Source organism: Rutidosis leptorrhynchoides, chromosome 5 (assembly GCF_046630445.1).
Source record: "Rutidosis leptorrhynchoides isolate AG116_Rl617_1_P2 chromosome 5, CSIRO_AGI_Rlap_v1, whole genome shotgun sequence".
In the NCBI taxonomy this organism is placed as follows: Eukaryota; Viridiplantae; Streptophyta; class Magnoliopsida; order Asterales; family Asteraceae; genus Rutidosis; species Rutidosis leptorrhynchoides.
The window spans coordinates 115,937,608-115,954,798 of NC_092337.1; the positions used below are offsets into that span (position 1 = coordinate 115,937,608).

At 33.5% G+C, this 17,191-nt stretch overlaps 1 protein-coding gene across 1 annotated transcript; it reads right to left on the reverse strand.

Moving 5' to 3' along the window:
* Window positions 1-12,829: 12,829 nt before the first annotated feature.
* Window positions 12,830-13,562, reverse strand: LOC139846531 (putative B3 domain-containing protein At5g66980). Its single transcript, XM_071836013.1, has 2 exons — window positions 13,429-13,562; window positions 12,830-13,249 (listed from the first exon to the last, which is right to left on the reverse strand). Exons 1-2 carry the CDS (start codon window positions 13,534-13,536, stop codon window positions 12,890-12,892), a joined length of 468 nt encoding a protein of 155 aa, XP_071692114.1. The 5' UTR covers window positions 13,537-13,562; the 3' UTR covers window positions 12,830-12,889.
* Between the last annotated feature and the right edge of the window lie 3,629 nt (window positions 13,563-17,191).

The window sequence follows — 17,191 nt, forward strand, 5'->3', positions numbered from 1 at the left end:
GATTGTCTCAGTATTGAATTAACAATGGAACAAAGAGAGAATATTTCATACATAAACCAAAGGCCTGGAAATAATTATCAGAATAATTATCAACCGCCAAGACCGATTTACAATCAAAACCAGAATTATAACCGAAATATTCCATACAACAACCAACAAGGTCCTAGCAATCAACAAGTATCCAATAATACTTACAATCAGCAAAGACCTAATTTTCAAAACAAACCACCACAACAAACCGATGATAAAAAGCCGAATTTAGAAGATATGATGACGAAGCTAGTTGAAACTCAAACGCAGTTTTTCACATCTCAAAAACAAACTAATGAACAAAATGCTCAAGCATTTAGAAATCAACAAGCTTCTATTCAAAATCTGGAACAAGAAGTAAGTAACCTAGCAAGATTAATAGGTGAAAGAAAACCGGGAAGTTTACCAAGCGATACAAATGCTAACCCCCGAAATGAAACAGCTAAAGCCATTACCACAAGAAGTGGTACAACACTTAAACCACCTGAAATACCTGTAACTTCTGATGAAACTATTCCTACTCCACAAGAACCACAACCTGATCAAGATAAGGAAAAAGAACCGGTAGTTGAAAAAGTTAATGAAGATAACACAGTTAAGGATAAACCTTATGTTAAACCATACCAACCACCACTTCCTTACCCGAGTAAAATGAAGAAAGAAAAACTTGAAGCCGAGCAATCCAAATTCTTGGATATGTTTAAACAGATAAATGTAAATCTTCCTTTCATTGATGTGATTTCAGGAATGCCAAGATATGCTAAATTCTTGAAAGATCTAATCTCAAATAGAAAGAAAATGGAAGAACTCTCGGCTGTTACTATGAATGCTAATTGTTCAGCAGTGCTGTTGAATAAGATACCAGAAAAACTATCTGATCCAGGAAGATTCACAATTCCATGTTTTCTGGGTAGTCTTAGTTCAATAGAAGCATTGGCAGACTTAGGTGCTAGTATAAATCTAATGCCGTATTCACTATACGCTAAACTAGACCTTGGAGAATTGAAACCAACAAGAATAAGCATACAACTAGCCGATAGATCAATAAAATATCCTAGAGGGATAATGGAGAACATGCTAGTTAAAGTTGGTACTTTAGTATTTCCAGTAGATTTTGTTGTTCTGGACATGGAAGAAGATTCTCAAGTTCCTCTCATATTAGGAAGACCATTCTTAAACACGGCTAAAGCAATGATAGACGTGTTCGGTAAGAAACTGACCCTAAGTATAGAGGATGAGAGTGTTACCTTTTCAGTTGATAGAGCAATGCAACAACCACAATCTGCAGATGATACATGTTATTATATTCAAACTATAGATGCACATGCAGAATTATTAGAAGAATTTCCAGAATTACAAGGAACAGGAGAATGTTCTTTAGGAGAAGGTAATGAACCAATTGATGAAGCTGAAATGTTAGCTACACTTATAGCTAATGGATATGAACCAACAACAGAAGAAATTCAAATGCTAAAAGAAGAAGACAGATATCGATATAAATCATCGATAGAAGAACCTCCGAAATTAGAGTTAAAGCCACTTCCAAACCATTTGGAATACGCTTATTTACATGGTGAATCTGAATTACCTGTAATAATATCGTCTTCTCTTACTGAAAATGAGAAATCACAACTCATTTCTGTGTTGAAAGCTCATAAACCAGCCATTGCATGGAAGATTCATGATATTAAAGGAATAAGTCCTTCGTATTGCACACATAAAATCCTTATGGAAGAAGGTCATAAAACGTATGTGCAACGCCAACGAAGACTAAATCCTAATATGCAAGATGTAGTTAAGAAAGAGATTATTAAACTGCTAGATGCAGGTTTGATATATCCAATTTCTGATAGTCCATGGGTAAGCCCAGTTCAATGCGTACCTAAGAAGGGTGGCATGACTGTCATTACAAATGAGAAAAATGAGCTTATTCCTACTAGGACTGTAACAGGATGGCGTGTATGTATTGATTATAGAAAATTAAATGACGCCACCAGAAAAGATCACTTTCCCTTACCTTTCATAGATCAAATGTTGGAAAGATTAGCCGGAAATAGTTACTATTGTTTTCTAGATGGATTTTCCGGATATTTTCAAATTCCAATAGCACCCGAGGACCAAGAGAAAACCACATTCACGTGCCCTTATGGTACTTTTGCTTACAAACGCATGCCATTTGGACTTTGCAACGCCCCTGCAACCTTTCAAAGGTGTATGATGGCGATTTTTCACGACATGATAGAAGAATGCATGGAAGTATTCATGGATGACTTTTCAGTCTTCGGTGATACATTTAAATCATGTCTAGTTAATCTGGAATGAATGCTAATTAGATGCGATAAATCAAATCTAGTACTTAATTGGGAGAAATGCCATTTCATGGTTAAAGAAGGCATCGTTCTTGGACATAAAATTTCAAAAGAAGGAATTGAAGTGGATAGAGCTAAAGTAGATGTAATTGCTAAACTTCCACATCCCACCAATGTTAGAGGAGTTAGGAGTTTTCTAGGGCATGCCGGTTTTTACCGACGTTTCATAAAAGATTTTTCAAAAATTGCCACTCCTATGAATAAACTCCTAGAAAAGGATGCTCCATTCATCTTTTCAGATGAGTGTATCAAATCTTTTAATATTCTTAAAGAGAAACTCACTAATGCGCCGATCATGATAACACCAAATTGGAATCTACCATTTGAACTAATGTGCGATGCAAGTGATTTTGCAATGGGAGCCGTTTTAGGACAAAGGATTGAAAAACGATTTCAACCTATATATTATGCTAGTAAGACGTTACAAGGAGCACAAACAAACTATACAACTACTGAAAAAGAACTCCTTGCTATTGTCTTTGCTTTTGACAAATTTCGATCATATCTCGTTCTAGCAAAAACGGTGGTCTATACCGACCATTCTGCTCTTAGATACCTATTTTCAAAACAAGATGCTAAACCAAGATTAATCCGTTAGATCTTACTCTTACAAGAGTTTGATATTGAAATCCGAGATAAAAGAGGAGCATAAAATCTCGCCGCTGATCATCTTTCTCGTCTTGAAAATCCCGAATTAGAAGTTCTAAATGAATCAGCCATACAAGACAACTTTCCTAATGAATATCTATTGAAGATAGATTATAAAGAAATCCCATGGTTTGCAGACTATGCAAACTACTTAGTTTGTGGATTCCTTGAAAAAGGATTATCGTACCAAAGACGAAAGAAATTCTTCAGTGATATAAAACACTATTTTTGGGAAGATCCACATCTGTTTAAAAGTTGTCCCGATGGAATAATATGCCGATGTGTATTTGGAGATGAAGCTAGTAAAATTTTAAACCATTGTCACACAGGACCAACAGGAGGGCATTATGGGCCTCAACTAACAGCAAGAAAAGTTTATGAAGCTGGATTCTATTGGCCTACAATTTACAAAGGCGCACACCTTCTTTGCAAATCCTGTGATGCATGTCAAAGGGCCGGAAAAATAAGTCAACGTGATGAAATGCCACAAAATGTCATCCAAGTATGTGAAGTATTTGACATTTGGGGTATTGACTTTATGGGTCCATTTCCAAAATCTAATAATAATCTATATATACTCGTAGCCATTGATTATGTATCTAAATGGGCGGAAGCACAAGCTCTCCCAACTAACGATGCACGAGTTGTAGGTAACTTTTTAAAACGTCTTTTTGCAAGGTTTGGAACACCGAAAGCTTTAATAAGTGATCGGGGTACTCATTTCTGTAATAATCAACTTGAGAAAGTTCTTAAAAGATATGGAGTAACTCATAAAATCTCCACCGCATATCATCCACAAACAAGTGGACAAGTTGAAAATACCAACCGAGCTTTAAAACGTATTCTAGAGAAAACCGTAGGATCAAATCCGAAGGAATGGTCCATTAAATTGGAGGATGCACTCTGGGCTTTTAGAACAGCCTACAAAACTCCAATTGGAACCACACCTTTTAGACTTGTTTATGGAAAAGCATGTCATCTTCCAGTAGAAATTGAACACAAAGCATTTTGGGCTTTGAAGACATGTAATCTTGATTTACATGAAGCCGGACGTCTACGATTAAGTCAACTAAATGAATTAGAAGAATTAAGACATGAAGCATACGAAAATTCGTTAATCTATAAAGAAAGAACGAAGAAATGGCATGATAAAAGAATCAGAAGTTCAAAAGAATTTAAAGAAGGAGACAGAGTTCTTCTTTTCAATTCACGATTCAAGCTATTTCCTGGAAAATTGAAATCAAGATGGTCTGGACCATTCATAGTCAAAAGAGTTTTCCCATACGGAACGATAGAATTAATAAATTCAAATGGGATTGAATTTAAAGTTAATGGTCACAGAGTTAAACATTACATACATGGTCCGATGGAAGTCGACAACGAAGTTAATCACAATTTCGACACCACAGCTAACTAAGTGTGGGGAGAATCAAGTCTTTAAAGGATAATATGTATTTCTGTTAGAGTTAGATTGTCTGTTTTCGTGTAAATCTCGAAAATGGAACCCGAATGGTCTTTCCCTAGCAGACCCTAAAGAACTAGTCTTCTCTCCCCATTCTGAATTTTTATTTTTTTTTAGGTTTTTACGAAATGAAGACTTCCTGTGAATTAAACCATGGTCTAATGCTACACGCTTTGATCACTAAACGTAATAATGACATACTCCCGAGTGAAATAGTATCAGTAATCAGAGAAAGAATGGACGGAGTTAGAAAAGAATCCAGATGCGAAGATAATAAGTTACAATTTGGTAAAGGAAAATCAAAATCCGCAGCGAAAAGAAGAGCACGACACCTAGAACGATGTCACAAATGCGGAAAATGGTCACATGGAGGTAAATGTTCAAATAATCAAACCTATTCAAATACCGAATTTGTTACTTTATGCAGAGACGGACCGTTCACATGTTTAGAAGAAAAGACACTGAATGCTCGAGGTTACGCCTATGTAGCCATGGAAAACCAATTAAACCGACTATCTTATGAATGGGATAGATCATATAACTAAGAAATCTATTTCACAGGTATGTCTGTACAGTTTTTTATTTTTATTTTTATTTTTAACCTTTTGATAATAAACGCTAATTTGTTCGCTAAAAAGTATTAAATTGGTATTAAATAAAATTAGGTTTGGCGACCGAAATTATTGATATCATTCAAAAATTTATTACATCACTGCGAAATTTAACGTTTATTCTTAAGGTATAAATATCTTTAAACAATCAACCCAAAATATTTCAAAAATTCGTCATGAGTTAAATTAGGTCTTGGAACCGAAATTACTTTACCGAAAAGAGGGGCGCATATTTTTGATAATATTTGATTGATTAAAGTGGGATAAAAAGACAAAAAGATTTTTAAATTTATTTTTACCATGTTTTTAAAATTAATATTTAAATCCTAAATTAATATTGTAAACTTTGTAAAAACAATATATTTAAAATTGTAAATATTTGAAAAATTAATATAAGTTTGGTATGAATTTATAATATGAATTTTTTAAATTAAGATCAGTGTGAACTTTTAATTTTTAAAATATGAATTTTTAATTTTATGCATTTCAAATTTTAAGTTTGGTGTGAATTTTTAATATTAATTTTGAATTTCATATTTAAGTTGTGTGAATTTAAAAACAAAAATTTACTTTATCTCATTAAGTTAAAAATATGATTTTTAAAATTCGTCGTAAGTTGAAGACTAGGTCTTTGAACCGAAATTGCTTTACCCGAGGGAGGGACGAGAACTTTTATTATCATTATTTTTAATCTTATTGAATTAAAGTATGCCAAAAACATTGAAAAAACTCAAAAATCTTAGCTTTTAAAACAATCGCTACAAAAAGACAAATTTTTAAATTTTGTAGAGGGACGGACTAGGACATCAATCCGAAACGACCTCGTCCTAAATAACAAGGGAAACAAAATTTTAAAATTAATTACTTAATTGTTTTAATAAGTTAATGATTATAAAAAAAAAAAAAAAAAAAAATACCAAACTCCGAGACTCGCGGAGTTTGGAGCATAAATCTCCGCGACTCGCGGAGGGGTCGGAAATCAGAAAAAAAAATATAGAGCTGCAAACTGATCAGTCCCCAACCCACAAAAACTAAAAACCTGCGAAAATAGCTGCGAAAAACCCGAGAAAAAACCCAAAAAATCACAATTTTTAACCGTTAATCACCAAATCTTTTGCTAAAATCATGTTGAGAAGGATGCTATCTAAGAATTACTCAAGAAAAACGGTAAATTTCTACACCTAAACACCATTTAATTCGAAATTTGATGTTCTTGAGCAATTTTTTCCCCAATTTGATTTTGATGCTTTTTAGTGTAATTAGGCTTAAATTGTTTATGTATTATGCTTGTATAACCTAGATTGATGCTGTTTAACATGATTAGAAGCCTTAAACTTCAAATTTTGAGTAATCTAGGGTTTGTGTTCTTGAGCAATTTGGGGCTTTTTGATATAAACAGGTTATGGCCGATTTTTGTCATGAATTGTTGCTAAATTAAGTAGTGTAACATGTTTAGGTAGTTAAATGATCCAAACTTTGAGCCTAAACATGATTTTGAGAATTAAAGTGGACTTTTTCAAGTCTAAAATTCATGAACTTGATTTTTGAAAGATAATGCCATTTGAGACTTGTTTAATTGCTAGTAATGATTATTTTGACATGTTATTTGAGTTGAATGTTTATGAACTTGGCGAACATTTTCGTATATGCTTATTTGAAAAAGTGTAGATTTGATAAAAATGTGAAAATGAGCTTAAGTTTGATATAAATTGATAATGTCATTGTAATTATTTTGATTGATGATTTTGCTGACACTAATGCATATTTGGATGCACAAAATTTGTGTTTGATGTGTTTTGCAGACTGAAAGGGGTGAATCTTCATCCCAAGCCCGCAATGCTCCTGCTGAGAATTTGGAACAACAGGAGGTGGATAACTACTACAAGCAGGATATACCTCATCCAGTCATGACCTTTTTCGATATGCACTTGGAAGAGTTGCACCCGAACCTGAGATTTGACAGACTTTGGATAGATTATCCAAAATATCAACGGGGTTTGCATACTCTTCATTCTAAGGTTGTTGAGGTACCAAGGGTCATAGAATGGGGACCCTTAGAAGCTGTAGAATTGGCCGGGCCAATTAGGGAATTACTTGTACAGAGGTATGGTAATTCTTCTTTTAATGACTGGGTATGTTTATTCACCATACGTAGACCTGTATATAAAGTATGGTGTGAAGAATTGTTATGTAGTATAGAGTTGAATGATCGGGTAGCTAGTTTAACCGATCGTTCTTTTATTAGATTTTTGTTAGGCGGTTCGATGCGCCACATGTCTTTACTGGACATGGCTCAGGCTTTACGTATATATACGCCTGAGGAGTTAGCATCTGCCGATTGTAGAGGATTGATACTAAACGGTAGAAAGATAGATGAAAATTTTGATACACACGGTGTGTGGAGTCAAATGACAAGCCATCACCGTTTCAAAGGGGGAAATTACTCTTATTTGGATATAGATAGAGCCGAATTAAGAGTGATACATAGGTTTTTAGCTAATTCGATTACACAAAGGGGTAAGAACAAGGAAAAAGTAAATGAACAGGATTTGTTTTACCATATGTGTATTCGAGACCCACAAAGCGCTGTAAGTATACCGTATTGTGTGGGTTATTATTTATCAGCTATGGTTCGGGGGATGCGACCGCATAGCATAATAGGAGGTGGTATTTTTATTACTTTGATTGGTGAATATCTCGGTGTGGATATAAGTCGGGGGGGATTATTAGTAGAAGAACCAGAACCCCGCGATACTATAGGTTTAAATGTATACCATGGTGCGAAAGTTTTGAAGAGGCGAAATAACGCCGCAGTACGATACCATGGTAGACATCCACAGGTGGAGAGAAACCAACAGCGAGGTAATGTAGGAGGGGGGAATGAGATGCAAGAAATGCATAGGTTTATAGCTTCTCAGGAATACGAAAATGCTAGACAGAGAGCATTTGAAGATTGGCAAGTTCATCAGAACCAAATCATAGCTCATTGCCAACATATAGGTAGAAACTATATTCCTACACCGAAACCCATCTTCCCTCCTTGGTCTATAGAGATGCAGCCACCATATCCTACGTATGACCCTGCCGAAGCATCCTATAGCACCTATGGTTATGCCTGGAACCCTTATTGGTACCAATATCATCCTTAGTTTACTTATTATTTTTTTATTATTTTGTAATTTGTAATTATTGATACGTTTAATACTTTTGTTAATATTGTAATCATTTTTATAATTATCTAACTTTTATTCTTAGATTTTAATAATTTTTGAATGTGGGGTAATATACCAAACTTCAAAAATATGTATATATGTTTGCAGTTTATCTTATGTACACAACAGGGTAAAACAACGCATTTTCAAAGACTGGCATTAAGTTCAGCAAAAGCAACTAATTTTGACGACAAGATGCAAAATATATGTGAAATAACAACAAGACGGAATGAACAAATGATGTGCACCATTTATCATTCAGCAAACAAACGCCAATATATTTGGAAACTTTGGTAAAATTTAATCATTTTCACACAAATCACCCTCAATAATTTAAATTGTTACTGATTTCTTGCAAATGAGGGCATTGCAAGATCTTAAGTGTGAGAAGGGGTTAAATTCTTTCGGATTTTTAAATTTTTATCTTAAACACTTGATTACCATTAAAAATACTAGTAAAGCAGTAGTTGTATTAGAATCTAGTGCTCTCTGATAAAAAAGAACAGCCCTAGTCTTATATACTGACTACCCAATTCTAGTAAAATTTTTCAAAATTTTCAATTAAATGAATTCAAAATCATGTTTATACATATTTATGAACGATAAAACTAGGTTTGAACACCGAAATTATTGTTACCTCAAAAAGGACATAAATTGAGAAACAAACCAAAATGTTAAAATTCATTTAAAATGGAATAGAGGACGATAAAAAGGAAAATAAAAGCCAAGTGTGGGAAAATTTACCAAGTTATCTTAAACATATGTCACATATATCTGTAACAAATAACTGAAAATACTTTTGCTTTGGACTAAACTAAACTGTTTTACCCGATGAAAGAAAAGAAGAGATGGATCTACACGATGAATCAATTCCATCATTAAAAGGAAGTAAAGTCTTCCGAAAAAGACACGCGCTTCTTGATTTAGGTCATGAAGTTGTCGTCCAGGCCAGCTGTAGGTTGACGAAAAATCTAGAAAAGTCATCACTAAAATCAGCAGGAAATCCACGGACCTCAGCATTAAACAGGGTCGCCAAGTGGTCAGATTTATCCTAACCATGAGAAGGATTTATCTCGTACAATGGGGGGGCACCATGCAAATTAGCTGGATAAGACTAATGAATCAGATCCCCAGAAAGGATAATCTCCTTAAAGATTAAAAATCAGCTTTTAAGACTGATATTACTCAATCCTAGAGATTGACCTTAAAGATTGAGAATTCAAACTCATGGAATTCAATGATATCTAAACTCGAGCTTGAACGAGAAAATATTTTGATCAAAAATTATAAACTGATTTGTTTTCTGAAAACCCTATTTTCAATGCGTTCATTACCATTGAACGTAAAATCCTAGGAATTCACCTGGAATTCATTAGGTCACCTGAACTAAATCGGGTGTCAACCGTAAGAACGATGGTTGCATAGTGGTCAAAGACAGGACCTTGTGCCATACCGAAAAATCATAAGGGTGAGCTTTACTATTGCTCCTACCAAGGATAGTAATTGCGTCCGACACGTTATAGACCATAATTAAAAGCATGTCAGGGGACATTGCCTTAACAGTTGCTTGTTCAACGCTTTCCTTTACAACCGGACGGTAGTTTACCGAAAGGTAATATACGGAACAAGTAAACTGGACGTGTTGCTTTCCAAATACAATGTTAGCAAGTGGGTGACACAAAACCGCAAGTTTTGAGCAAAAATTTTCAAATCTAAAACCCACCAAACCCACAAAAATATTTTGCAAACACCGGTAAAGGGTTATTCCGGAAAACTTATCTAGGGTAAAAACTAGATTTAATTTTCAAAAGATCAAATGTTTTCATAAAGATCCAATTTCCTTAATGGATCTAAATTTTTATAGTCATGTGGGACTGTAAACCATATCGTTACTACCATTGTTTATACCGTCGTATAGAAATCACTGATGTACAAAGTGTGAAGAATAAAGAAGTGATTCTAGTATTTCAAGACGATATTGCTTGAGGACAAGCAACGCTCAAGTGTGGGAATATTTGATAATGCTAAAAACGAACATATATTTCATAGCATTATTCCTCAAGAAAGACAAGCTTTTAGTTGCAATTGTTCTATTTACAAGTGATATTCGTTTAAATAATAAAAGGTGAAGACAAAAGACAGATTCGACGAATTGAAGACGCAAACGACCAAAAAGCTCAAAAGTACAAAAGACAATCAAAAAGGTTCCAATTATTGATAAGAAACGTCTCGAAATTACAAGAGTACAAGATTCAAAACGCAAAGTACAAAATATAAAATTGTACGCAAGGACGTTCGAAAATCCGAAACCGGGACCAGAGTCAACTCTTAACGCTCGACGCAACGGACTAAAAATTACAAGTTAACTATGCATATAAATATAATATAATATATAATTAATTATATTAATTATATATATATTATATATATTATAAACCGTCGGTAAACAAAGAGCCAAACTCCTCTGAGCTGTAAAAGTAACCTCCGCGACTCGCGGAGTTTGAAGAGGTTTTCACCGCGAGTCGCGGAGCCCCAAAATTCGACTTTTCCTATAAAAGCAACCGAATTCTGATCGCAATTCATAATCTTTTTCTCTCTTCTCTCATATATACGTAAAATATATATATATATAATTTATATTTTAATTTTAATTTTAATTTTAATTCTAATAATAAGGGTATGTTAGCGAATGTTGTAAGGGTGTAAGTCGAAATTCTGTCCGTGTAACGCTACGCTATTTTTAATCATTGTAAGTTATGTTCAACCTTTTTATATTAATGTCTCGTAGCTAAGTTATTATTATGCTTATTTAAAACGAAGTAATCATGATGTTGGGCTAATTACTAAAATTGGGTAATTGGGCTTTGTACCATAATTGGGGTTTGGACAAAAGAACGACACTTGTGGAAATTAGACTATGGGCTATTAATGGGCTTTATATTTGTTTAACTAAATGATAGTTTGTTAATGTTAATATAAAGATTTACAATTAGGCGTCCCTATAAATTACCATATACACTCGATCGGACACGATGGGCGGGGTATTTATATGTACGAATAATCGTTCATTTAACCGGACACGGGAATGGATTAATAGCCACTAGAATAATTAAAACAGGGGTGAAATTACATTCAAGGGTAATTGGTGTAATTGTTAACAAAGTAGTAAAACCTTGATTTACACGCAGTCGATAACCTGGTGTATTCATTAAACAAAGTATTAAAACCTTGTTACAATTCGAATCCCCAATTAGTTGGAATATTTAACTTCGGGTATAATAATAATTTGAAGAGGACACTCGCACTTTATATTTATGACTGATGGACTGTTATGGACAAAAACCAGATGGACAGATTAAATAATCCAGGACAAAGGACAATTAACCCATGGGCATAAAACTAAAATCAACACGTCAAACATCATGATTACGGAAGTTTAAATAAGCATAATTCTTTTATTTCATATTTAATTTCCTTTATTTTTAATTGCACTTCTAATTATCGCATTTTTATTTATTGTTATTTAATCGCACTTTTAATTATCGTACTTTTTAATTATCGCAAGTTTATTTTATCGCACTTTTATTATTCGCAATTTCATTATCGTTATTTACTTTAAGTTTTAATTTAAGTCTTTTATTTATTTAATACTTTACATTAGGTTTTAACTGCGACTAAAGTTTTAAAATTGACAAACCGGTCATTAAACGGTAAAAACCCCCCTTTATAATAATAATATTACTTATATATATATTTGTATTTTTATAAAAGTAAACTAATATAGCGTTAAGCTTTGTTTAAAGATTTTCCTGTGGAACGAACCGGACTTACTAAAAACTACACTACTGTACGATTAGGTACACTGCCTATAAGTGTTGTAGCAAGGTTTAAGTATATCCATTCTATAAATAAATAAATATCTTGTGTAAAATTGTATCGTATTTAATAGTTTTTCCTAGTAAAATATAAACTATTTCGTATACCTTAGCTTTGACATCAGATATAACCACGTTAAATACCCGTGTCGTTTGTACTTTATTTATCGTTCTAATTCGTTTGTCGTTCGTGGGTTAGTGATTGAGATCAATCGCTTGTCTTGGTTGGGTCCCTAAATTCCTAACAATACCAACATAACGACAATTCGCAACCGATCTACCGATGTTGAAGTTCGAATCCATAGCAACAGTCTCACCTCTCTTACTCAAACTCATTGTAGGTAATTAAATTAACAATGTAGCACTGTTTTCTTTGTTAAAATTATGTTTTGCTTTTAAAAGTATTCACTATTCACTATTCACTATTTTTACTCCTTTTCTAAGTGTTTACCGTTTATAATTGCATGATGGAATGTGTCAATGTGTTAAAACAAAGTAGAGAACTAGAGGACAAAAGAAACCTTTACCATTCAAACTTTTAAACTTCTTTCTAATAAGAGAATGAGAAATTGAAATCAAGACCTTTGTAAAACACATTAGCAATTCATTCACATTTCACCAATCAACCATTACAAAAATTAGATCTTCAACTAATCAAATCCTTTATACGGAGTAAAAATCTTTACCATTTTCCACATTGTCTTTTAAAGTTGCGAATCGGGGCTGATTCTGTATCGGATAATGGTTCATCTTTCACGCGAATGAAGGGTTTTGTAAACTCTTGATCTTCTTCAACCTTACATGCATCTCTACCAAAGATTCTAACAGTGAATGATCCAGATTCTTTACAATATCTAAAAACCATAAATTGGCCTAACTCTAGATTCTTTTCAATCACAAATCTATACCAACCATTCTTGAAAAAAACACCATTTTTCTCTTTCTTTAAATCTACATGCCACACTCTGTTTTTAAGATCTTTAATTAGGACTGCTTCTGGTATCCTCTCATCAAAATATTTAATAAAATCCGGTGGTACACGCTGCACATGCACTCAAACATTAAAGATTATAAAATTAAATCAGTTTCAGTTTTCTTGAAATTCATGTATTGAACCCAACTCAATAAACCGATATATTCATGGATAATAATGGAATAAAAATATAAATAAAATAAACAAAGCGTAAAAAAAGGATTCAAGAAAACGGTTTAAGTATGTACCAGTTTGTGAGAGCAACGATCTGGAATGAAAATTTCAAAGAACTCAGGATCTTGATTCAAGGTTGGAACGTTTTCAGGATCAAGATCTCTTATTCGTTTTATCATCATGACTGCTTTTAATGCAAAAATTGTGGGTTTTTTTTTAGGGTTTTAAGGATTCGAATTTTCGATCAATTTGGGTGGGTTTTTGTTTTGAATTGAATTAGAAATTAGAATAGTAGAGTGGTTAAATGTCGAGGGTCAATCAATTACTTAACATGATTCGTTAGGAAGAGATGGAATAAGAAGGTGAATCATTGCATGGGAAACCGGAAAGATCTTTTGTTCGATCAAACCGTCAAGATATGTTTCGAGTGCTATATATACGTGATGGAAATTATTCGGAGAAATCATTATTTTATTTATGATTTATGATTTATGATTATGATTAATGAGGAATATTCATTTGAGTCCATAAATTAAGTTGAGATTCAAGGGACCAATGAGAGCGCGACATGTGTCGCGAAAATCACATGTGATTGAATTTTTTTTTATTTTTTTTTAAAATTTTTTTTTTTTTACAATCATATGTGATTTACCTGCACAATCACATGTGATTGAATTGTACAATCACATGTGATTGGATTTGCCATGCATAATAACATGTGATTGGGTTTACAATCACATGTGATTGACATGCATAATCACATATGATTTTAAAAAAAAAAATCGAAAAAAAAATTTTGAAAAAAAAATTTCGAAAAAAAAATTTCAAAAAAAAAAATTTTCGATTTTTTTTTCCCTCAATCACATGTGATTTTCGCGCCACATGTCGTGTTCTCATTGGTCCCTTTGTTTTTAAGCAAATTTATGGATGCAAGTGATTACAACTCTATGATTAATTAAGATAAAAATCAGATTAGTTAAAAACTAGTGCGGTGGGCCGCGCGTTGCGGCGGCATTTTGCGACTGACGTTAATTATTATAAGCAGTATGTTGCTAAATCTTGTTGTACATATTTGAGGGACTTGATGTTTGCTACTAAATTTGGAAGAAAGAAACTGATTAAAAAAAAAAAGGAAACTTTACATTCACTATTAATGAAATTGTGAAAGATGAAAAGTGAAAATATGTACACAGTTTTCGGTTTCAAACTCATCGAAACTTAAAAAAAACATTTGTCTCTAACCACATTATAAACTATTAACATAATCTGACAGTGGGTGCACTTTTGCAATTATAACTTCAAAGGCCAAAATTATGAATATAGTCACATGGTCAAGTGAATTGGTACAACTTTAGCCCTCCCTCTCAATTCTCCTTTCCTCAATCTAATCTGCAATTCACATTCACATAATGTAAACTAATACTATAGAGGTGCAGGCATATCGCGGGCGAACTACTCAACTGACCCGGGCTGCATAAAATTCACTCGAAAGCTCCAAAAAATTCTCTTGATTGGTTACTGAATACTGAGTGTATAAATTTGTGCAAATTTTGGGTAAACTATTAGCTAATTTATAATGATACTTACAGAACTATCACATATCACAAACGGTTCACATTCGTTACAACAAATTCCTCTTGTTTCCATATTGACGTACAAATGGCGTGGTCGCATCCAATGTGCAACTTCTGCAATCGATTAAAGTGGCATAATGTCAATCATAAATGAAAGCTAATATTAGAGGGGAAAATTTTTACCCATTTACTTAGAAATAAAGAGTTTCGTTAACATGGTGAAGAATCAAAAACGTAGAAAATTATTAGCCAAATGACATTTTTACCTGCTTAATTGGTTTTGGTTTACATATATGATATTACATTAGTGTATCCAAAAAATAATTGGGAAAAAAGAACATACATCTATGGGTCAACTTGCCCGTATAAAAATATACTCGATCATGTTTTTACCCGTACCAAACCTACTCATCTTACCATACCTGATGTTATATATGTAGCGACCCGACCAAATCATGTTTGACGGCGCCGACTACTTAGGTCCCGTTGCGTGGTCATAAGTCTTTAACATGACGTTTAACCAAAATATGTCGCATTCATTTCATAAGTAAAAGGGTGTTTCAAGATTACAAATGTAGTTCAAAAGACTAGTTACATTACAATGTTTAACGTACAAATGAAACCTATGCGACACAATTTAAAGTAGTCAAAAGACGCTCCAACTATGCATGTATACTCGACATCCAAGCAAGTATCAAAAAGAGTGCGGAAGCATGTATCAAGTAGCGTTCAAGGACCTGAGAAAAACATATAGAAAACTGTCAACGAAAACGTTGGTGAAATCATAGGTGTTTGTAAACGTTGCATTTGAACCACAAGATTTAATATAATATGATTATCAAAATCATTTGCATTCTAAAGTTGTTATTTGTTTCGCGGACACCCAATTATCAAACTTAACTGTTTTGCACCCTTTGCATAGTGTTAGAACATACACTAGACCCGAAAATATATTTCATCCGCTAACGGTAGCGAACCGTCCGAATGAGGCTCGTCAAGCCCATGTGATCACATAATATAAGTTCACATTTACACCCTGCAAGTGTAACTAATGATAATTGAATTGAGGATTTTCGTTCAAACCCGTACGTGAAATGTTCGTTTTCGTACTTGTGTTCAATGTGTAAAAGTATGATACGTATATGTTTCTCATCCCATAGTTTAAAGCATAAAAGTTGTTTGAAAGATGGGACTATGATCTCACCTTGAGTGCACGTATGAAAAGTACTTCACAAAGTAACGTGTGCAAAGGATAATGCTAGTCTTGACCTAAACAAATAGGTCGTATCAATAACGGTAAACACGATAGGTCAAAGATGTTCAATTAGTCCTATGGCTCGTTACGACTCGATTATGTAGCATGTGAATCAATTTGTCAAGTTTCATGCAAGATACAAGTATAGAAACAAGCTAGGAAGGTTGCATAATCATTTGGTTAAGTTTGACAAAAAGTCAAACTTTGGTCGGTCAAAGTCAACGAAAAAGTCAACATGTTCGGGTCGGGTCCCGAACTATTTTTCTGAGGTTTTTATTCATATATAAGCATGTTAGAACAAGTCTCATGTGAATCGGAGGTCCATAGTGTGCCAAACATTTTTCTTATTTTGACCAAGGAGGTCAGAACCTGGGCACGGCTTAGGTCGCGCCGCGATCCAGGATTGCCGCGTCGCGGCATTGGTCGTGTGCTGGTACCTGGTCAGTCTCAATTGTTTAAGTCCCAAATCAAAACTCTTTCAAGCATATTTTACAAACCGTTAACACTTAGAACTCGCACCTTATATCGTTAGAAAGCTAATTTGACAAGGAACCCAACTAAACATATTTCACCAACCGAAAACATTATTTGCAATAATCGACTTTTCAAATCAAATGATCAATCAATGCACACATTTAATGCTTCAAATTTTACAAGTGTACATTTATGATTCGGGCATTTAATGCATACATAAATCACGCCGTTTTGTAGATAATCAAGCATACAATACAACTAACTACTTACTAACAATAATTCATGACTTTCAATGCATTAAATGTTCACATTCAATTCTATCAAACCCTAACCAACCACATCAAAATCACTAATCATGTTTATGAAGTTTTCTAAAACAACCTACACATCAAATTGAAGCTAGTGATGTTAGGAACACATTTAATACATGCATTTATAACATTTAACATCATTCAAACAACCAAATCACCAAATCAAACACACCAAAGTTTATTCATGCTAGTTACTTCAAATAACAAAATCGAACATATAAAT

Bases quoted from the DNA above. Each gene is read 5' to 3' on its own strand.
- LOC139846531 (XM_071836013.1), bottom strand. From the start codon at position 13,536: ATGATGATAAAACGAATAAGAGATCTTGATCCTGAAAACGTTCCAACC. The intron at 13,250-13,428 runs GTACATACTTAA...GTGCATGTGCAG, and splicing joins ATCGTTGCTCTCACAAACTG to CGTGTACCACCGGATTTTAT.